The sequence below is a fragment of the Ylistrum balloti genome, unplaced genomic scaffold (genome assembly GCF_031769215.1).
Source record: "Ylistrum balloti isolate Yb309-2 unplaced genomic scaffold, AGI_CSIRO_Ybal_v1 Utg369672, whole genome shotgun sequence".
In the NCBI taxonomy this organism is placed as follows: Eukaryota; Metazoa; Mollusca; class Bivalvia; order Pectinida; family Pectinidae; genus Ylistrum; species Ylistrum balloti.
Window position 1 is genome coordinate 602501 of NW_026781917.1, and position 25086 is coordinate 627586.

The 25086-nt window shown below is 35.0% G+C and overlaps 1 protein-coding gene and 1 pseudogene across 1 annotated transcript; both read right to left on the reverse strand.

The window, feature by feature from the left end:
• The window catches only part of LOC132562342 (heat shock 70 kDa protein 12A-like), a 2853-nt pseudogene extending 1956 nt beyond the window's left edge, over nucleotides 1–897 (reverse strand).
• A 17497-nt stretch (nucleotides 898–18394) lies between these two features.
• LOC132562351 (uncharacterized) lies at nucleotides 18395–19897 on the reverse strand. The gene has a single exon (XM_060227094.1). It carries the CDS (start codon nucleotides 19895–19897, stop codon nucleotides 18395–18397), a length of 1503 nt encoding a protein of 500 aa, XP_060083077.1.
• Nucleotides 19898–25086: the final 5189 nt, after the last annotated feature.

The window sequence follows — 25086 nt, forward strand, 5'->3', positions numbered from 1 at the left end:
ATAACGATGTAAAGCTTTCATCTAAAACAGCCCTGTGTACAAGTAGGTTATAATACGCAGCCTTAACGTCTTATCAATCATATTACTACCTCGGACACTGTTTATCTGAATAAACATTCACTTCACTGGTCATTTTGAAGGTGCCATTCAGGTCATCGAAACCTGATGAACCGATGTATGCTTACCGATGTGAAGAAGATATTTTTTCATGATAAAAGATGAAATCTGAATAACAATGCTCACTTTTACTGCCGCTTTCCTCATGAAGAGCTTAGCAGAGTCGTCCCAGATGGCAGGAACAGTGAGAACCCACTGTATATCACATGGCAGTAGATCAAGTCCCTAGGTAGAACACGTGCGCAATAAATGGTCCTTAAGGTATGGTCCTTAAGGTATCCAATGGAAGCCGAGAAGACACTTATTGCGGGTAATATTTTCCCGTCTATAGACTTAAGTTTCATATCTGCTGTTACTCTCTGAAGGAAACAACAGCACGGATTTAAGATATACTATTGACAGACATGATAATATTGTAAATAATCATAACGTCAATCGAAATTAAGACTTTATGTGAAAGTCGTAACTTACACTGGCTTTGTATAGCTCCATCTTGAACCTACGAAAAAAATACCATCCTTTTTCCTTCCGCTCTAACGCAAGCTCGGAAAATTGGTCCTCGGCTTCATAACCGAACTTTGAGAACTTCTTATCTGGACTAAACAGCACACATGTTGACGTCTTCAGTGACTGCAAACACCCAGAACCGGCCGTCCATGTCATGGCAGACACTTTGTGTGGTGATAACGCAAAGTCGTCCCTTGTTGAAAACGCATATCCAGAAAATGTTGTTCCAAAGTCAATGGCAGCAGATATCACATGGTTCATTTTCACAGCCATGCTGTCTTTGTGAGTCTGCAATATATACAATGCTGCCAGATCAACATTTCTTAACATGTATCCATTCTACACTGTAAGGAAAACTATATTTTAAGGTTCAATCTATGATTACAAAGCGCTTACATGAGATCCATGTGATGTTCACCGTGGGTTTATCGAGCAATTTTTCTTTTCATTCAAATAATAAAAAGTCTACAGTCTGACTTATGTCTGGTTCAAATATACCCTATGACGTATTTTACACATTTTCGTAAAATCATTGTATTGACATTCAGCATTTTTACTAATTACAAGGTCAAATAATCATTAGTGGAAATTAAATTACAATATCTATTTGCAACCTTATTTACAAATGTGCCTTTTTGTTTATTTCATCACGTTTCCCTTTGCTAAGACAATTAAGAAACTGTAGATAGATATTTTCCTCATATTTGCCAAATCGATTTAATGTTTGTGTAACTTGTGTGCCTCAATCACTATCTTCAACATTACGAGCGTTAAAACTGCTACTGCTCCCCAAGATGTACGGTAAGTTTCAACTCATTCATACACATATAATTTCCTTTCATTTGAAATAATCAGATATAAGAACACGACAAATTTAATTGAGTTTAAGTCAATGTACCTCTCAACCTATATTTTGAAATTTCTTTCAATCGGTTTCGGTTTTCTCACCTGTTAAGTTTGAAAATGAAAGCCTTAGCATCACTTACGAGTTCTAAATGGACGAAATGGCTGCATGGTGCAGTTAAACATAACATATATGATAAACATTTACAACCCTAAAACTGAATTTGTCTTAAGAATGAAATGACACCAAAATGTTTTAGCCTGACGCACCCTTCCGGTTGGATGGGAAATTTGAAAATGCTTTAAATCTAATATATACTAGCGGAAAAAAGAAACGCAAGTTCGGTTTTTGTAATATAACTTTAAGACACGTGGGCGAAATTTGTTTTTCAGTTAAACTTCAGCCGAACATAACACCGCCCAACGCTGCATGCTTTCAACAATGGCTGCCTGCACATGCATCTAATCGGTTTTGTTTGGTCCATTGGAGACGCGTGTTGTTCACTGGCGAGTCTCGCTTCACGTGTTACATGCCACATGGACGACAACGTGTCTATCGAGCAATATTCTGATGCTTGCGTAACGGAAAGCGACATATTTGGAGGAGGGTCTGTTATTGTATGGGAAGGGATATCTCAAGGCCTGATTAGGGATTAGGTCTTGAGACTACATGTCCTACCTCTTATCGCTCAACGTGACCTTACATTGCACCAGGACAATGCGAGGTTCCATGTTGCCAGGGTTTGTTGTGCTGGGTCAAAACAACGTCCAAGTTCTTGATTGGTCACAATACACAAGATGTATTCAGTAATGATGAAATAATCGAGAATTCCAAACAATGAACTAATCATCAATGAATCATATAAAATAATAAATATTGAAAATGAACGTTTTCCAATAGTTCATATGTTTTTTAATCACTGTCTTAGATACTATTTTATATGGGAAATATTGCCGGCTGCATTTAATTACTTACATCACTTTTTTGGAGAAACATATCCCAATGATCTAAATTATTAAACAACAACTGAGTAAAGGATAACATTTTTTGAATAGTTGCCATTCATAGGAAGCCTTGCCATTCTTCTGCAACAGCCAAACGTTAGATGAAGATATCGCTGCGTAACAGAGAAAGTCCAGCAGATGACCTTGAAAACCAGTATTAGCCCGGAAAGATTTACACTGCTCGAACTAATGATGGAGAACCATGGCATTACTATATATGAATTAGTAGAAGCAACAGGCCTTTCACATGGATCTATACACGACATACATCAGAACAAATTACACATGTTCAAGGTATGTGCAAGATAGGTCTCAGTTGAAAGTATTGATAGATGGTATTCTATGGGACATTCAAGGAGTGATTCGGGTACTTGCTGAAAAATTATTGTTATCTTTACCACACCCATAACAGCTTCTACGTAGGAAGGGAAATAACTCTCGCACCCATAATATCTTCAACTTAGGTAGGGAAATAGCTCCTACAAGGAAGTAACATGATTTATGTAAATCAATAAACGAAAACAAAACTACAAACAACAATATGACCCCGTGAACAGCGCTGCTTTGTAAATTCAGTTGATTCGCAGCATAGTCAAGTTACGACAAAAGATTAATAAAAATATCGACGTTCGGGATTGAAGTCTGATGTTAATTAATTTTAATTCGATAAGCAATATGTCGCACAATTCAATTCGATTTAAACGAGTTTTTGGTTCATTTACGGCTTAGTCTGACAATCCTGAAATGATAAGGTTTTTGATTTCACAATCCTGAAAGTTTGATAAGGTTTTTGATTTCAATATATATTTATGTATGAATAACCATATTGTCAAATAAGACAACACCTTATATATTTTACCTTAATAAACAAACAAACAAACAAACAAGTTAACAAACAAACTGGAAACCCCACCAAGCCCGACTCCATACACAAAATTGCAAAACACGAAACAAAATCAATATTAAAAGCCACCAATGACTATCGCGCTGATAACAAAGGCAATTAGGAAGTGATTTGTTTGATTACAGGAGTTTAATAATGAATAGTACAAAAAGTGAAAGAGGTATTATTTTATATCTACTTAATATCGTTTAATAATGAATAGTACATTTATTTCGATAATTTCTGAGAAAAAAAGTCAACTGCTGAGCAATATATATTTATGTATGAATAACCATATTGTCAAATAAGACAACACCTTATATATTTTACCTTAATAAACAAACAAACAAACAAACAAGTTAACAAACAAACTGGAAACATTGAATACCACATCAAAATTGACAATATTGTATTTGAACAAACAGTCTTTACATGTAAAATTAAAAATGAATAGGCATACACATATAGAATAATCTAATCGATAAATTTTATGTCATTTTACCCTCTCAGTGGACGATGTGACCTGAACGATTTTAAACTAAAACTTGTCATTGCATTGTTGTTTTTATTGTATACTTAGCAATAAAAAAATATGGAAACGATCATAGTCTAGAAAAACTGAAACGCCTCACCTGCTTTCAAACACGACCACCACTCCATAAGAACCTCCCTCCTGGTTTTTATTAACGCAGTTAACGCCAGTTCTCTCTTATCTTATATAAAACCTTTAAGTGAAATTTTGTTTAACACATTCTCTGTTATTTACGATGAGTAAACAAATTCTTTCTCTGGTCTCGTAAATATATACACTAAATATAGACAGTTATGGGGTGTCAAATGGGAGCGTTGCATGAACCATATTTAATTCCTTGTCTTAATAGATGGTCGAACTGTAACTCAAATAAATCCAGCTTATTGTTGATATTTGATATTGTTCTGTTTAGGAGATTGTTGACCCTTCTTCTCCGTCTAGACTGTCTCATCCTTTCTATGTTTAATTATCTACATGTGATACATATTCTAATTAGTGTTTGAAAATGGAAAACGCACAAACATGCTAGACAATAATGATTATCATAACACAGTTATAAATTTTCTACAACAAATTTGGTGTATTGAAATCAAGTGTATTGACTCAGATAGTGGCACGATGTTGATATAATTTATTGTATACCATAGTAAATATTCATCCTCCAATTTGAGATGAAATAATGAACCTGACATCCGATATATTTTGAATCTTTGGCATTATGAAGCTTATTAACTACAAATAAGACCTAAATAGCCAGATTGCTAATTTTAAAGTATCTCTATATCTCAGAACAGCACATTTACCTCCACCCCATCCCGACCCCACACTGTCTGTTATGACCATTACTCAAGCATCTTTGTCAATTCTGTATTAAGGGTTTTCTTTGTGTGCCTATTTTAAAGATAAGAAATCTAAATTTAAATCAAGCTACAAACATGTAAGAAGTGGTGGCACTTATCCAAATTGAAACATGGTAACGAACCAACAGGTATACTAACGAGCATCAAACACGTCCAACTATATCAGCAGAATGATACATCCAGCATTCACAGCCACGTATATAGCCCCAGGCCCTAAGGAATCGAAGAGTCGGACAGGTCGATGTAAATGTTGGTAGGTTGCATCTGAAACTATCTTCAGACAACGAAATATCATTCCTTACGGAAATGATCGAGTAAATCAGACGACAATGAGTCAGAACTAACAAGATATCCTATGATTCTGCTTTCAACATAAATTGCATAAACAGAATCGTCCAATATGACAGGAACAGCGAGAGCCTACTCTATATACAAATATCACTGATAATAATAGGTTCAGTCATCAAGGATTTCAAGCTCAAATTCCTTAAACCTAGGGCAAATATGAACAAGACAGATTTACACATAGACTCCTGAAAAAATACAAGGGTAATAATAACATGTGTTCCGAAAGATAAAAATCTTCTGCTAAATCGACAACACCCACCTTGTAAAGATGGTCCTTTAGTATCCATTGGAAACCGATAACACATCCATAACGATAAAAATACTAGAAAACGGTTTTGCTTATAGATAACGGTTGCTAAAATATTCAATCGGAACCAGGAAGCGTAATTGATGCTTAAAACCCATCAAGGCGTTATCTTATCTTCTTACATGTATATCAATCTAAAATAATGAAAGTTTATGTATTCACACCAGTTATACTGGCAGAAACATACATAAGTCTCTTTTCAGTAGACTCCACCCATTGCCTTAGATAATCAGAATTTGGTTTCAATGAATGTGACATACTTACTGTTATTGAGATGTTTAAAGCTCGGATAGAGCGCCCCTAATTCTATGTAATAGACTGTTCCAGGTCATTTGACAGTCTTGGCTAGCTTAATGAATGAAGCATATTCGTATTCTACTGCATGTTAAACTTTTCTGTTGTTTTATAGTTGATTTCATCCAGTGTATTAAGACCCCACCAAGCCCGACTCCATACACAAAATTGCAAAACACGAAACAAAATCAATATTCAGACATTCCTGTTTTCACGAATTTGTTTAACATAGTATGCTACCTGGTGACGGTCACGTCAATGACAGGTTGATAAGAGTGGTATAATCGCGCTGATAACAAAGGCAATTGAGGAAGTGATTTGTTACCATTAGGGAACATGATTACAGGAACGTCATACTATGAAGAGATAATGACAGACATGTGATGAAAGGAACTGTACCCTGCAAAAAGTGAAAGAGGTATTATTTTATATCTACTTAATATCGTTATAATTCATATAAAGAATGCGATTAGGGTAGATGAATACTTTATATATCATGTCTAAAAGCAGTTTCTGCAGGGAAACGTTATCCTTGTTTTCTTAATTACATTTTCGTTATAAAGAAACTGTTTTGTGTGTTTTATTCTTATGAATGTGAATATAGTATCTTAACAATCATACCATTTTCACGTTGCGCAGATAGGTAAATTTTGATACTATTGAAGAGGCTAGCTCAAAGATCTTTGACTGTTTTCACGGCCTTTAGGTCATAACTGTCTGGAACCCTGAATCAACCTGATTTTAAGAAAACGATATAAATTATGCCATAATGTAATTAAATATCTAATCAAAACTAAGTTCTACTGTTTATTTTTACGGGACAGATTTTAAAAATCTGTAGGAATATCTAGGCTACATATCTTGTCCTTTGATGCCTCTAATTTGTACTTTGTTCGCTATCTTTGTTGTTATATAATATCAGAAGTAAAATGTACTGATGTCGACAAACATTATGCATATACTGGAATATGAAGATATGTGATCTTGCATTGTTACAATTGTTTTACATGCTATTTTTTAACAATGATCAGCCTTTAGTTGTTCTTGTAACTAAAACATGTTGCTACAAATTAAGCGGCATTCTCTATACAAATTCCATGTGTCATGGCATCACAAAAGATATATACCATGACTTAGATATCATTGAAACCGAGTTAGTGAGATTATACAAAGGAAACCAATTTCAAGGTTCTGGAAGTATAAATGTCTAACCTTATTTTGTTTCCTGTGGATTTTTTCTTCTTTAATATTCAATGACTAACATCTACCATAAGCATATTTAAATGTACGCTGGACCGAATTTAGCACCTATTTCTAACTGTACTTTGTCTGATTGAACTATTTGTACAATTCATGTCAATATACATAGTGATCCGGGAAAATCATACCTTTAAATGAACGATTCGTCACTACGATAATGTCGAGAGCATCAAAATAAAAAAGCTCCTTTTGGAGGAGGTAGTTTGAGCTTTTTATGCCACGGCTGTAAAAAATTGTGTCAGTGTAAGAGGCTCTATATAGAAACAATAAACATTGTTTGATTTTAACTTGGACCATTATTGACTATTGCAGGTGAGATTTAATTGGTATAGCAAGAGAAAACCGTACCATAAAACAATACCACTAATAAAATTACCTAAAAACAATAAAGAAACCTTCGCATGTGTATGTATAAAATCATTGAGGTCTTGCAGATCCGAGTATGTTTTAGTTTTTTTTCCCGTCAATTAGAATTATTTATTTCGATCTTTTATCCACTTAATGCATATCTATTATCGATAGCTGTCGTTTAGACGAAAATAAAGTCATTTATCAATATTCGAATGTTAATTAATACATAGTACACTCAACAACAGAAAAACGCACAATGTTCCCCACTGCAGTGCACCTTATTTGTGCAACGCGAAACCATATCAACTATTTGTTATGAAGGTCAAAGTATATACAGATATGCATATGAATGAAACACACTATATACAAACGGATTTCACTGTGAACAGGTTAAAGGGACTAAAATCACCAATGAATTAACTCTGATCCTGTATACGCTTATTTAGCATTATTAAAGCAATTACTCCGGTTACTCGGGGTTTCCTACTCTTATGGTTTTTAACTGCATGGATATTCAGTGCAAACCAAACCGAGTTGCATGAAGACCACTTTAGTTTGAACTAAGACAAGCAAAAAGTTCAACAGATATTCTAAGTTCAGCCACAATAATTTTTGACCAAGATGCCACGCTTTACGCAAATTCAGAGGGGTAGAACAATTGCGATGTTGATGGATGACTATAGCCAAACTACTGTCGCATGACAGTTTGGTGTTGCCCTGTGTACAATTAACCATCTCTATACACGTTTACATAATACTGGGTTAGTTTCCGATCGTCATAGGAGCGGATGTCTGCGTGTAACGACCGCACAAGACAGGGCGATTCAATTGTCGCACTTGTGCAACATATTCAAGACTGCTGTAGAGACTGTGTCGCATACCTAAGGTACTCACGGTAGACCCATTCGTGTTCAAACTGCCAGGAACCGCTTGGGTGACGTAGAAGCCTTGTGCGCCGACCCTATGTCGGACCACTTTTGACACCATGGAGGCGGCAAGTGCGTCCTGACTGGTTGCGCAGACATGACCCGAATGGATTTGGGATGCGTTGCTGGAGGCGTGCGATGTTCACCGACGAATCAAGATTCTGTCTGTACCGCTCAGACGGAAGAAACAGGGTATATCGCAGACGCGGTGAGCGTTTCTCCGACGCATGAGTGATTGAACGCGATAGTTATCCTGAATCCAAACCTCGATGCCGTTTGATACAGAGACCAGATCCTCCAACCAAATGTTAACAGAGTCTGATGTGATTTCCTCGCGGCAAACAACGTTCTGTCGCTGGAATTGCCCCATATAGTCTCATATGTCTCCCATTGAGCATCTGTGAGATGAACTGGATAGGCGTATTAGGAAACGTCCCCCCTCCTCCCCCAAACTAATCGCGCCCAGTTGATTGTAGCATTGTCACAAGAATGGAACAACATTCCTTTAAAGATACTGAAATGTAATTTTGTTTTTCGAAGATATCCCACTTTGAATAACTACTGATGACACGAGTGATGTCACACAGACTTTTCTTCTACAGTATTGTTAAAAGACTTATCCCTTACATTGATATAAATGTTTGTACAAATACTGAAATATCATAGACTATTTATTGCATGATTTAATTGTGCGTTTCTTTTTTAGTTAAGTATGTATGTACATTGTTTGACCAGATTATTTCCTGGTCACGTATGTTATTTCAATGACCGTTACGTTTGAAATAAAAACTTGGAAGCTATACTACTATTGCATTAATTTCAAGTAACAACTTGTCGTTCAGCCATGTTAGCAAAACGACTTCTTTACATTCTAGGTATAATATCTGATAATATTTCTAATGGTGGTGGTGAAGAATGGGTAACGCACAGTAAGTTTTTTGTTTTCAATTACCTTTATTTCCTTCCATTATTAGAATAATCTATGTGAAAAAAGTATACAACGTATTTCTTTATCTAAACAACTATATACACTGTAAGGTCAGAGATACTCGTTGTTGTTTTTATTGTCATATGTACTCACGTACACCAGACATATTTTTGTTTAATACCACTTATCAGGACCATCGATACTCGTCATGTTATCTGTTTCATGTATACTCAATTATCTCATGAATACTCCACTTAATATCAAGTCTTTGTGAGAGCATGTCTTCACCTGCACATTCATATCCACATACAAACACAGTAAATAACTCTGAGCATATTTTTTTCTAGAACAAAGGAAGGGGTTGAAGTCAAGAGCAGTGACAAGGACAAGGAGACACAAGGGTGAGAATCTCAAACCTTTGTACATTTTATTGTTAACGTCATATTGTATGTTGCTTTCTTCTTTCAGCTTTCTGTTATGTTTTATGTGATTGTTGGCATGTCGTTTAATCAATCAGTTGTGAGATAATAGATTACATATTTCGTTAAAATATGCATATTTCTTGGTAAAGATTAAGTAAAGATTCTTTGGGTCCATGTTTCACCCTAGACCACGGAATGGAGCCAAATTCTCGAAAGAGGTCAAGGATGAGGAAGAGGAGAAACAAAGGTAAGACTTTTTTTATCGTATGCAATTTTGGAAAGTAAATTATATGATGCACCTATATATATCATACAGTATTTTAATTTTCTATTGAGGCTTGGTTTACCTGATGCAAATATAGCTTTAAATGAAATGTCATCTCAATGTGACATTTGACCGTTTTGTAACATAAAACATTCTATATAATTCCCTTATTTTTTTGCAGGTTTTGAGAATTGTTAACCTAGAAATTCATATGTCAATGATCTGTAAATATATAATATTGTAATGATAAAACTTTGGTGTGCCTTAAACATTTACAATAACATGGACATTTTCCGAAATGGTTGTTTTGATCTATAAAAACGTGACCTCTAAATGTGAACAGGAATCAATAAGACGCTAGAATCGATTTAGCGATCACCACATTGATCACATCGAATTCTTATACACATAAAAACAAAAAACAAAAAAAAACCCACAAACACACGCTGTGATATACCGAGGCTTAAACATTCCTCTACATAACCATGCACACTATAAATCAAAGTCTTCATGCCTTAAGTAACTAACGTGGAGGAACTGTACTAAGTCAACATGATAACGTTTAGTTATTTGATAGGTCTAAGAAAAATATCGAGCGATTTGTATATTTGTATCCAGTGTAACTATTCAAAAACCTCGAAGGCTCATTCAGTTAGAACTTCCTACATGTACAACCTGTTTATAATACATACTGCTTGCAGTGTTTTCAGGTATAAAGCATTATAAATGCCCCTGGTGCCCCTGGAATCTGGACACAACATTTGAAGTTTATCACTGGATATTTATAATATAGATTTTTATATTGATATTCTATTATATAAGGTTTGTATAAGCATAGATATTGCAAGATCACATATTTTGTGGGCTTCAATTTTCTTGTTTGTTTTCAATGTATTTTGTTGACATTTGATATCGTTGATAGCTTTAGCTAAATGAATCTGTTTCTAACAATTTTAACTGTTTAACTTCGTTAGGTAAAAATATCCACACGAAATGATCGAAAATAAAAACAACGGCTATGTATTATAATTTATAAGTTAATCGGCTAAAGTATAAATTATATTATATAATAATATATTACCATTCAACCTTTCAGGAAAGCATCCGTGACTATGACACAGTGGAGTAACGAGGAACGAAATGCTAGGTTTTCAGAATTAAGAATAGAGAATGATGAAATGTTCGTTTCAACTATATTTAATACAAAGTTCCTTGAAATAAAGGAGAACATCGAAGAAGTTTCTGAACCTACCACAGAACAAATTCGAAACGAATCAGATTTGCATCCAGTCAGATCTGTGAATTTTAAGCATAATACGCAAAATGTGGAGGACACTGTGTGTATTCATACGAAAATCGACGAGACAGACCAGGAAAAAAATATTGACTACATAACTCTAACTCTCGAAGTTGAAATCGCTAAGAATCTCGTTATTTACACATTTCATCAGTACAATGGAAGCCAGTGGACGAAGACGGAAATAGAGCAAGTGGTTTGTATTTATTAATGTCTCTGTCGAATGTTGCTGTCAGATACTAAGTTTGTTTGCTGTCAGCTCAACAGAATGTCAGTTCTTGTCAAGTGTAAATTCTATTCTCCTTTGAGAAGCTATAATATGTGTATCACATATTAGATTCAAGTCTTATGTCTTTGCCTCATTCATAATAATAGATAAAAACAAATTGATCAGGGGTTCACATAAACATAAACCACACCCTTGATCATGGATCAAAGTAGTCGAGGGTGACCTTTGACTTTTAACCTTTATTAATCATGATCTCAGCAGGTGTTCATCGTTGTAGTAAAATGTTATTGTGTCAAAAGAAACAAATTCCTAACAAAGGGTTCCTGAGATACATCATATACAAGATAATCATACACGCTTGCACAGACACAATACTCGTTCTACTCTATAAACAATAGAGACGCTAACAAGACAAAGAAGATGCTCAGATAACATGAGAAACAGAACATTGTCTTTTCTTTTACAATGCATCACTTGTTACATTTAATTGCAAAGAAGTGTTTTAGATCTGATTACTTTTAGAGTACATATTAACCTTTGTGCAAAACTTCATATAAAATTTTACTGCAAACATTGAATATGAATTATTTTGAATATTTCGCATTGCTTCCAGTGAAGTCAGGTAAACTTTGTGAAAAGATCCGCCTAATGTTTTTTTCGGGTCGCTGTTTTTTAGCATGAGAACCTGAATCGATAGATACGAAATTATATCTGTTCCTTCCGGCGACACTTCACAATCATAAAGCATGTTTTTCTCTTCGTCAGGATGGAAGTAGCAAAGTACAGGTTGACGTTTACAATGCCTGTACAACAGAAACTATATATTTTACGATGCGGTATATGCAAGAAGAGATCGTCGTACCCTCAGATGGATACGAGTATAAAAATAGCTTTTCCACTCATCAACGAATCTCTTTCCCGGAAGGATCAGTAAGGGAAAACACAAAAATATCTATAAGCGTACGTTTTCTTAGTATATATATATATATTATTATTCTTATACCAAGTTCGGCTCCGATCCAATTCAGGCATTCCTTAATTGGTAATAAAAGGTGTCATTCACTTGTCGGATATTTGTAAAATCTTTTACTGAACAATAGCGTTTTGAAATTCTTTTTAATACATTCTAGCTCCAAGTCTCGATTACAAATAATAAAACGATGAATACCTAAGTGATACATATTGTGTTTTTTTCTGCATATAGACACTATCCGTTGAAGGCGAATGCAAGAAAAAGAGATTAAAAGACGAATTGGGATCCGACCCGATCATTTCCAGTCTTTCAGATATTGTGTACGTCCACCACTCTCAGCCTTTCAAAAAACCGGTCAAACTGCGTCTGAAGCTGGATATCTTGTTCAACGAAGACGAATCCTCTGATACACATTTCTTTCATTGCGATGACAAAGGAAGTTTGACAGTTTTAGATGATGCAAAAATGACAAAACTTCCGAAGGAGCAAGTTGGAGAAGATAGGGTATATGAAACAGAAGTGGGAACATTTTCAGGGTAAGTTTGTAATATGTTTCTGCTTGTATTCAAACCAAAACTAACGATGCTATCTGAACAGAAAAGTTGAGTAAAGTGGTAATGCATTGTAGCATGCCATACAGATTTTAGGCAATTTAGGAAAATTATGCGACACGATAAATTTAAACAATAATTTTGAAGAAATGCACAGCGTTTATCAAAGATTGTACAAAAGACACGCTAGCGGACACATTTTTTCAATGTAAATTTAGAATTATATACAGTACCTTTAATTACTGTGTTAGCTGCATATTTCTAAGACTCGAGAGTGAAGGTAAAAACCTAGAGTTTAAAACCTAGGAGACAACTGGGAGGAAAACAAAAAATGATCAAAGCAGATTTTAAAAACTAGATAGGGAGGGCATTAGCCCTTTAATTCAACAGAAATTTTATATATCTGATCATTTCTGAAACATCATCAAGTATATTTGTATATTTTGGGCCGTGACATTATTAAAATGGCTTAAAAAGAGGTATACCGGCTACAGCAAAACGTCCACTAGCAATGTCTACCAAAAGACACAAATATGAATAGCACCCTTCTTTACATATTAAGAACTAGATGCAGTAATGAATTAACTGCATGATACGACGACTGTTTTGTCCTTTTACAAGCAAGACGGATCAGTGATACTAAAGACCTTGATTTTGAAACCTAGGTGGCGACTGAGGGAAACCAAAATTTATCGATAGAAATGTCAAATCTAGATGAGGGTATGCACTTTATCATAATTTAATAATTTCGTAAGTTTAATAATAATAGTGATTATTTCAAAAGTGCATATATGCATTTTAACTTACCACTATCCGAGTGAAATGTGGCATACGGGTAAGGAGTAGACTTTAGGGACTCAAAGTTGCAATCCACTTATGTGTCGTTTCAGTAAACAAGTATAAATATCATATTCTTACCTGATATTAGAACCAAACATTTGTTGATTTTTTTTTTATTTAATCTAAGAGTTGGAGCATTCCGAGGCACACTTACCCTAGACTACGCGACAAGACTAATGACTATTTATGGATTAGGTGTCGACCATTGCCGAATTTTAGTTTATCTCCTAGAGGAAAATAATAGGACACATTTATGGTCAGACGTTGTTCCAGAGAAAAATTTGGAAAAGAGAAGAAACTGCCTAGAAGAACGTTATGGTCTGATTCACCTGAAGAACACAGTATCGCCATCTGTGCCTGTGATGAATTTCAGCCGCCTAAGAGTTACTCTGTCAAAATCCGGTAGGGTATTGTCAGCGCCCGAAGTTCCTGCGAATTCTACATTCATGTATTACGACCGGAATGCTGCTGAAATATACAACCATTTTCCGATTGTACTGAATAAAGGATTAACAAACGAAAATGCAATTATTCAGTATGAAATTGACACTGCCCCAAAACGTCTGCTGCACACGGCGTATTTCAACGCTGAAATTCATATGAACAAACTTAGATCAAAGCGGCAGAATCGAGGAGAAAAATGCCAGAACGCAGGAAACAAAAAGACGCCACTGCCAGATTTACGCTAACGTTGTTTTATGCATGTATTGTGTGTGTGTGTTTTCTTTTGGTTTGTTTTTTGTTTTTACCTGTTCAAGTAAAGTTTATTTAGAAAATGATGACCATCTACGTTATCAAACCTACTTGACCACAGCCGTTGGTATGTTATTGTATTTGGAAACGCTAGAGCAGAAAACACACACGGCGTTTTAATTTGCATTTAGCTATCATGACGGATAAAAGAAAGTGAAAGCGAATTACTCAATTTCTATATCTTATTATACCAATGAAACGATTTGTCATTGCTCGTCGAAAGAAAGCAATTATTTAGAGTGGAGAGATTCAGAATGACAAAAATTATTGTGAAGTTGTATTTATTTCAACTATGAATATTCGTATCTTTGTGAAATATGCAACTGGACATGTTTGAGGCTCGTTAGTATACCCGGTAGTTCCGTTATAACACTGCTTTTCTTGGTTAATGCATATTTACATTACGGGTGTCTATGGTCAAGCATTTTATTCTCTTTGTACATTTTTAGGGATCTCTGTGTAAATCTTTATTTTGTCTATATTTCATCTTTGTTTCATAGAATTTGTGTTGTGAATTAGGAAACTGGTATTGTGTCTAAAATGTCTTTGCTGTTTGTGTTACTGTTATCGACAATTTAATGGGTCCAAATCTAGCAGTGGGAGAGGCGACCACCTTACAAATAGATAAACTTTTGTAAAGCGAAATTTGAAATGTTATTTACAATCCATGAATCATCATACCATTTCAACTACATAGTGTAGAATGGTGATTTTATCAATGAATATTCTATGTCTCTGAGAAATATGCAACGGAACACTTTTCAAGCTCTTTAGAATACTTGGTGGCTCCGTTATTCTCATTCTGTTCAAAGATATGTGTATTGTAAATACAAATGGTAAAGATATTCGTATTAATAATGTAATGAACATCTGTATTAAGGGTTCGTGAAATTATGTATATAAACATAACGATCTATATACTCAGAATGACCAGTGGATTTTTCATTTATGACCTGATAATTTCGTTGTGCTACATGTATTTTGACGCAGTCAAAGGAATGGTCGTGGAGTGGAAAAATGCGGTAATTTCTTCTAAGTCTGGTAGAATGCTGTTTCTGTTTATTTCAGTAGAAAATGTGTTCTAGAGTGCTTACGTATCAGAAACTGATTTGTGCCATCCTTGTGCTAGATGCGTTTTACATTACTTGGTACCTAAGCATGTTTTATCAACAGAAAGCAACTCAGAATAGAGAGAGAAAAAACTCCATATCAATAATGTTTCCTGGTGTCTGATATAATGGCTATTGTCTTTCACTAAAAAAGGAAAAGTAAATAAAGTTTAAAATGAATTCTAGAGATTTCAATTCTGTTAGAAATAAGTACAAATGAGATAGCTCCGCTTTTATTTACAGTTATTTTTAAAGATATTATTAATTAGTTATCAATACTTTATTGATGGCATCGTTTGCTAACTTTGGAAAGCGACAATATACTGCAACCTGACACATATAGAAACCGTAGGCTAATGGTTAAAACACTACAATAAATATTCAATCAATGTAATAGTCTTAATTGACATGCTTATTTTAATTTGCTTATAACGAAATCTTACTTCGTTACTTCGAAATTTATATTGTTTTATCGAAGTATCATTTCGTTAATTTCGAAAAAACAAAATCATATTTATTGCAATTTATCATCTTTAAAATTCGGAACATATTTCAATTTGGATAATATACTTATTAACATTTAATCTTTGATGAGTAATTCCAGTAACTCCTAATGCAATATTTTAGACCAACCCGTATCGTTAGACGTTCTTTGATGTTGATAAGAATGTTGTTAAAACCGGAAGTTGTAAAGAGTTTAGAAAAATTTAACATTTGTGACGTTTTGTGAACTCAATTTTCTATTGTTTGGTTTTGGATTATATGATTATTGGCATACGGTCTTTTTTATAAATACGTAACATTAGATAACCTATGTTACCTACGTAACCTACGTTTTATGCCTCTTTGTCAATAAATATGTAATAAGGAAGATATAGATCTTTTTTGTTTTGTCATGTTTACACTCCAGAAAAAATACTGTATGTCATATTTTTATATTTTTTTTTTGTATTATAGTTATTTTTTAGCTATTATTTTTTATTTTACCTCCACCTAATGTCAGATTTACGGCCATTTGAAAGTTATGAATATATGTATAAGGAAAGGAAAACGTTAAACAAAAAAACCGGAGTTAGATGACGTTTTATTTAATATTTATCATCAAAATCTCTGCTGTATGGTTCCATTAACACAGAAAAAGTCACGTGCGTTTTTCTTCATATTCAAATAAAATTGCTAATAGTCAAAAGAGAATGTGAAATCTTAGCTTAACATCCGGGTCAAAAGCTATAAGATGACAGTTTTAGATATAAAAGATAACTACAGCTACAGAAAATACAGGCATATCATGCGTCCTTTGCGGTGCTTCTTTTGTGAAAAGTTTGTAGAAAAATAAAATAAGCAAAATGGCATCGCTGATACCAAGTTTTGCGTCTATGGGTGTGTGCTATTATCGCTGGAGAAATTTTATAATATTATGTTTAGCTTTAACCAACCTATCTGTGTACTGTATCTGTATAAGTTATTGATATTTCAAAAGGAGAATTATACTAGATATTCAAATCACGCTATGTTAAACACAGTGTGACTTGTAAAAGTTTGAGCAGGTTATTACTGTTACAATGAAATGTACTACAGTTTAACAGAACCTGATATCTTGACAACAAACGCGTAGAATTGGTATATGTAGTATCAGCCAAGGACGCCTACACGGGAAATGACTAATGACCTTATTTGCGTTCTATTACATTACATACTGATATGTTAAATATCGATTTTTGAAAATCATTTGAACTGCTTATTATTTTATTTCATTAAATTTTATTGACAAAATATCATAGTCAAGTGGATTGAATAACAGGCAAAGCCTATATAATTAATAAGAATGATAGATTGTTTGACAATCAATTGTATGGCATATTTTTAGAAAACACTAAATTGAAAATTTAATACAGAAAACTAGATTAACAAGACCAATAATGAAATGAATGTGACGTATCACTTTCGGTGCTTTCGGACGCTTGAAAACACATGGACTGGAAAATCAGGAATTAGGAATCGTGCGCCAAAAGTAAACATTTGAGTAGACACAATAATTAAGTAAAATTACAGTGGTATCTCAATAATCAAAGACAAGGAAAAAATAACAACAGAAACAAATGTATATGTCTAAACTTTCGGAATGCCCACGGAGAATTTTTTTAATACTGGATTTAAAAAATGCCATTCAAGTTGGTTGTGTTGGTGATATCTATCTAATGATAACTGCTTCTGGATATAATTGAACGTCAAATGAATCGATAGCATAATAACACAAATCGCGTCACCACAGAGAATCAGATTAATAATTGTATATAGAAACTATACAAATCAACGAAACAAATAATTCATTACAAAAGAATAAATATATGCAAATAACAAAAACACAATACTGTCGTCCTCTATACTTCATCTGGCATCTTCAAGTAGAATGTTTGTTGGTCACCACTGGCTACGTGAAGTACTTATTACAAAGGTATATAAAATAATAAATCCATACTGTACCATCGATGCATACAAATTATATTAAAATATCAAGATATCAATAATTTATTGAAAGTATTTCTCTCCCGTGTTTCCCTTGGGAAAAACCTATCAGTTGTTTAAAAAAAAAACAGAAAAAAACAATTCTATAAATATGTATCATACATATATTCCGATTATATCATGTTAAAATTATTTGTTTGTCATTTTTAAAATGCTGTAAGTGACTTTAGCTCTTAGACACTGAAATATCAAAATTTCGTAGTAGTTGCTGTTACCTAGTGTTAAATAACAGATAACCGGAGCTAAGTCTATAAATCTGTCCGGTGGTCTACCTGATAAACTTGATGATTTTCATTTCACGGCTACCATGTCCGACCCAGAGAGTACTGTCACCCTGTAAGCTCATAGATGTCGGTTTCGATCCCTCTGAAATATATAGTGTCCTGAGGAAGTGTCCATTGTTCCCGTCAATAAGGATGACTGTCTTGCTCGCTATATCCAACACCAAGATATCACCAGCTCCATCATAGCAAACATCCTGAGGGAAGAATTTGTTTTCTTGAGTGTCATTGGTTTGTGGTTGCATGGCGTCGATGGCATGATATCGAAATTTATATTTCATGTGTTTATCCATGATAATGACGCGCGGTTGTGATCCTGGTTCCTTACTAGTCATGTATTGACTAAAAAGTATATCATCAGTATCGAGAGCAGCTACATCCCCGGACAGTCTACAGCAAGTGATGCGATGGGGACTAACTGCTTGCTGTCTACAGACACGACCTGCTCCATCTGTCACTCTCCGTCCGTCTATAGTATACAGGACTATTTCATTCACCATTCCAACCACGATCATGTCTTCGTTCGTGAAACACAAAGAAAACGGGCATGAATCTACCTTAAAACGAGTCACTGTGCTACCATCAGACATGCATTCTTGAATACTTTTGTCTTCCAGTACACAGAACCACACCCTTCCTGTGGTCGGTGAGACGGTGATTGTTTGAACTTCTACTTTACAATCGATCAAATCTTGGATTGCTCCCTTTTTATCTACTTGGTATATTTTGTTGCCTTTCCAGTGCGACAGCCAAGCCTTGTCACCAGTGCAACTTGTACGACATGAAGTGTAGACAACGTCAGATCGAAAACTGGAAACAACGGAAGTCTTTTGAACAGGGCGGAATTCTGGATTATCTCCGTCAATAAGTAACGAACCAAGCATCCGGTCCAGGATTCCAGAAGAGAGAGTTCCGGATTTGAAGGCTGCTGTCTTTAATCCTCCTACAGTTGGGGGTGCAGTCGAGGAACTCTTGACTTGGTTTGCCACTGTAATTACGTCAACCGTTACATCGGAAGACAGTGCCCGTTGACACCTGTCTAATTTTGGCCTGATCTCCTCTTTCAGGTATTTTACTAATGCGGCATTGTTCTTCTTTGTGATATCGTCGTTTAGCTTCTCTAAATCTCGACATATAGTCACTACCCTTTCGATACTATTGTCAATTTCGTTTTTCATTTTCTTTCCCTGAATTTTTATTTCGTCGATCATTTTTCTAATTTGTTCGCAACATTTTTCAAATCTTTCATCATTTTCCCTAATGTCACACTCCAGCTTTGGAAGATCATGTTCGGAAAGTTTTTTCTGATATTGCTCAATTTGACTTTTTTGCTCCAATACATAGTCAGTCAGTTTCCTTAGATTGTGTTGATAGTGACGATCTAAAACACAATCTATACAGACCAGTTCATTGTCACACATCTTACACACGTAGACAAAACCCATACCCTGATGATAGGGACATCCGGGTATTGGAATTTGTGCCGACATGCTATTTTGCTGTTGTAATGGATATCAATGTAACCAGCCGTCCCTCTGTATAAACACAGATCCTTGATGGAGTTTCACTCGGTAGACCTTGATGTTACAAGCCGTCCCTCTATATAAACACAGATCCTTGATGGAGTTTCACTCGGTAGACCTTGATGTTACAAGCAGTCCCTCTATATAAACACAGATCCTTGATGGAGGTTTACTCGGTAGACATCAATGTTACAAGTCATTGTCTAAATAAACACAGATCCTTGATGGAGGTTTACTCTGTCGTCATCGATGTTACAATCAGTCCCTCGAAACAAATACATATCCCTTTGTTCAGTTTTACCCGGTGATGATGGTTGTATTACATCGTCACGCCATCAGGAAAATAACTCTTGACGTAATTTATGTTTGCTAAGTACACATACAAATACATGCTCAGGCCCCACTTGAGATTTCCTCAAGTCGAGATTTTCCTCGGATTTACAGGATTTTATTCAAGTTTTGACTTGAGCAGCAATTGCAGAAACAGACTTAACACTGCATAAACAAGTAAGCAACTAATGGTATGGTTCATAGAGGTCTACAATACTCGGCCGAACAGAGGGCGTTTTGTAGATTCTTTAGAATCCTTCTTCTGACAAACTGGCAGAAGATTAACCAAAGCTAGTCGCGAACAACCTTAGGTGAATGGGACTAATGTCCGTATAAACAGTGCATTTAGGTCCCACGAGGGGTAAAATGGAGGACTCTCAACGCTTCCTCTATGACACTCTCCATGTCAATCCAGAAGGAGAACTAAATAACCTTTGGTTATCAACGGTTTGTAATTGTAATTTAAATTATGTAAATTAAAATACTATTCACATAAGACCTGTTGTCACATAGAGTAAATTTGATTAACAGTTGGGTACGAATCCCTTTTAGCCATGTCATTAGAAATGCATCAATTGAATTAAGAGTTTTGTATGACCAACACAAAGCGTCAACACGTGGAAACAGATTATTTTGTAAAGAAATATACACGTGAATATGTTGTTAAGAATGAGGTTTGTTACTATTCAGTTATTTCAATTCCCAAAAAACACATTCAATGATAAATCATCAAACCCATGCAAGTATCTATGATAAAATTTTGTGTTTGTAATCAGTAAAGATATGAAGGACCGTGGATGTCTGTCAGTAATGAGATATTGCTTTTTGTTGTTAGATGATGTCTGAAGAGTCCATTCGTCCTGTTAGCCAATAAAAATGATAAATATTCTCCATCAGAACATGTAAAATCGCCCCCCTCCAAATATTAAAGTACATGGATGTGTCTCTTCAAAAAAGTAAGATTTTGTTATAACGCAGCATCTAGAACTAAAAAGAATGCCAGTGTGATATTATTGGATGTCACATGCCGTTTCTATGTATATATAGTAAATCATTATTTTATGCCGATAAATGATTTATGTTAGCCCTAGAGTTTCAAATTAGCGCGCCTTTTCTTACCCGTCGAGCTGTACGGGGCGTACGTGCGCAGGTGCGACAGGTGAGAATAATACAGGTAAATAAGCACGCTTAGCGGGTGGAAAGACGTGGCTCACTACGACGCCTAAAATACAGATTGGGGTGAGTATTTTTAATGTGATTCATCCAAATATCACCTCATAACCTTATCACTAGTATTTGGATAGGTTTTTGTCTGTTTGAATGAGATTTTGAGTTTGAAAGGGTCGTTAAATGCCACCGCTATTGTTATGGGTGACCGGGTACTACTGGCGCTCGTGCAGTTCTTTGTTTAGTAAAAGCGTGTATGTTAACGAATTTCACTAGAGTTGTATATGTATTTAATGTGTGGTTGGTAATAATAAGTAATATTAAAATAGTTTATTATACAATAAGGGTAAATTACAATTCCTATATTGTTGTAGCTTGTTGGGCCAACACCGTAGCGATAGCTGACACTGAAAACCCACTCGTTGTGTGTATGGAAGCCCTGAGGCGGGGTCGAGTATTGGTCAGTACCAAATACCCAGCGTATATGTGCCTTGAACTTAGTAATATGGAAGGGTTGGATATACTGTATGGTATATGATGTATCCATTTGTCTCGTGATATGAATCGACGACGTCAATTATTTGTATAGAGATGTATGACGTCAGCGTCCTGGGAACGTCATCGCCGACGTGGGAACACAGTTCCACATGATGTCTTATCTGGGGTCGATTGTGATGATCTGTTGATACCTGTTACTTGGCTTTGGATGTGTGGTCTATGTTCTTACGACCAGGTGTACTCAAGGATTCTGGGAATATTGCTTGGCTTTGACAGTTACTTATATCTGGAACAATTGGTTGACGTCGGACGACAGCGACGTTGTGGAATACTCTACGGTGGCCTGACAGTGACTTTTAGGTTACTTAGTGTTGTCGTAGTTTGGTAGTCATCTATGAGTATGTAATTATGTATGCATGAGAGTGAAATGCGTATGTGGTGATATGACTAACAATGTGAGGATCATGTTTGTAAATAAATGTCCGGAAATATTATTGTAGGAAAACTGTAAATAAATCTTGTGAATACTGTAGTCTGTCTTCTCGTGTGAATGTCAACAATCCCGCTCAGAGTTACGTTACATTGGAGAACATCAATGAAAACATTATTTCTATATATATATATACATATAAAGAAAATTGTTTAGAAAACACACAAGAAAAAGTTAAGTTTGCATTTTGCGTAACGTTTTCACAGCTTAGCTGCTCCTCAGTGCTGCTAAGCTGTGAAAACGTTATGCAAAATGCTAACTTAACTTTTTCTTGTGTGGTTTTTTAAACAATTTTCTTTATATTATCACTTGCGTATCGTCATTAACTATATTTAATATATTATATATATATAATTTTAGTGATAGAAAGAATCTTTGATGTGATATAACATTTTTTCTGTCGACATAGTGATCATATTGAGAAATATTTTATTCATTCGTGCGATGTGAACCCAGATGGGCTTTCCAAGGATTGACCCAGCTTCTACCTGATACCCCACATGAGTTTCCAAAGGTTTGGGTCAGTCTCTCTCTATCAAGAAACACATTTGATCTTTACCAGCCTTTAACAGATAGCCCATTTTAGTTTTACCAAGGAATTGATCCGTCCCTACAAGCAACGTCTGCACATAAACTAATCAGTAGTTGGGCAGTTGTTTCAGCACTGAAATTACTACTTCATTAAAAGTTACATTTAGTCAGAAATGCACCCATATCTACTTCATCAAAAGTTATATTTCGTCAGAAAGGTACCAATTTCTACTCCATTAAAAGTTACATTAAGTCAGAAATGTACCAATTTCTACTCCATCAAAACTTACATTTAGTCAGAAATGTACCAATTTCTACGTCATTAAAAATTGTAAATCTGACTGTCCCAGGTGAGTAGCAACCAATAGAAGACTTTTAAGTTTTGTGCTTGGTTGTCTCTTGTGGTTAAATATGGAAGTGAAATGAGAAGCTTCAGATTGGAATGATTTCTAAATGTTTGTATTTTACATTTTGTATCTTCACAAATTGTCTAATTGTTTACTGATAAGGTTCCTCGTGAATTCTATTTGAAATACAGTTGTATTGTATACCTTCCCTGGGGCGTGATCACGAGGGTACATATATGTGAAAAGCCACATGTCTTACTAAAAAAATTGAAACAGAGGTTATGTAATCATTGTAAGTAATTAAACACGAACAATAAATCAGCAATTATAATTAAGGTTGTTTTTTTTTTTTTTTTTTTTTTTATTTTTCCTGTTTTTAGTATTGTATAGATTACCAAACACAATGCTTTGAAAATGGACCACCGTCATGACAGTCATTTAAGATATAGATGACAATTGTAATTACAATAACATAGTAAGTAGGTTTAGGTGGACGCGTGCTTATATTTGGAAAACAAATCAACAAACGTGATTCATACGGCAAACCTTCGCACAGACTAACACAGACATGGACGCAGTTTTGTGAAATTCCCGACCGGATTGATTTTCGTTGTTCGTGGTCTGATAACAAGAGGGAAGGAAGGGAGGGAATGAATATCTATATGTTGTACCTATACAATGAGTGCACCGTGCACACAATGACGGATACGTGAAGTATCCTTACTCATTCAGACCTAAGAGCCTTTTCCTGAAATAGTACATGCTTAAAGTGAAACACGTGTTTATAATTTATAACTAACACTTACCACCTAGTCTAAAGTTCAAGAATATCCGCCGATAGTGGTGCCATAAACCAGCGGAATATTTTGATATAATTAAATTTGGCACAATTCATTTCATGAGAACGGTTCAAGATAAATGCAACTGATATTTTGAATAATTCAACACAATCTTCACCGAAATCAATTTGACCACTAAGAAAATATTATTAGTATTTAATCATACATGGCTTGTTTCCAGTAATAATGTCGACATATGGGGGCTTTCTGTCTTTCTTCGTCACTTATTTGAATCGTTTGTTACTATTTGTATTAGAACATACTGTGGAAACCCTGATCTCTTGACAGTTTCCACTAGTGTAGCATTAATGGTATTACACAAGAATGCCTATCGACAAAATCACTTATGAAGTCACGTTTTCTAAGTACAGACACGATTGCATGCTCACGTACATTCACGTGTCTCAATTCAGCATAAGTGGCGTTGTGTTTCGTGATGCTTTGCGTGTACATTTGTCAATTTTCCTTGTGTATTTCAAGTCAATTTGAATAAATGTTACCTAACTGGGAAAAAAACAATACAGAACAGTTTCACATGTATGAAACGTTATTTTCCGGCCTCTGCACATGCGCACGTATACACAGGGCCCCGCAAATTTGTCACAATCTGTTATTATGTACCCGCGCTGATAAAGGGTTGTCATTTTAACCAAATATTTTTTTCTGTAATTCAAAAACGCCAAACAACCATGTAAACAAAAATGGTTACACTACAGTTTCATACTCACCAACACTCCTGTACACAGACTAGGTAAAGCTCGGTAATTTTAACCAATAGTCTGGTTGTCACACCAGGGTACACTGCTGGTTTTATAGTCACCGATATTCTTGTTAGCTGACCAAGGTACACTCAGTTTATATTCACCTGTACACTCGTTAACAGTTCACATTCACTTAAAATCTTGTAAGCATACCAGAATACACTGTTGCTTCATATTCGCTAATATCGTGTTG

Excerpts from the sequence above, each read along its gene's own strand:
- LOC132562351 (XM_060227094.1), bottom strand. The coding sequence starts at position 19,897 with ATGTCGGCACAAATTCCAATACCCGGATGTCCCTATCATCAGGGTATG.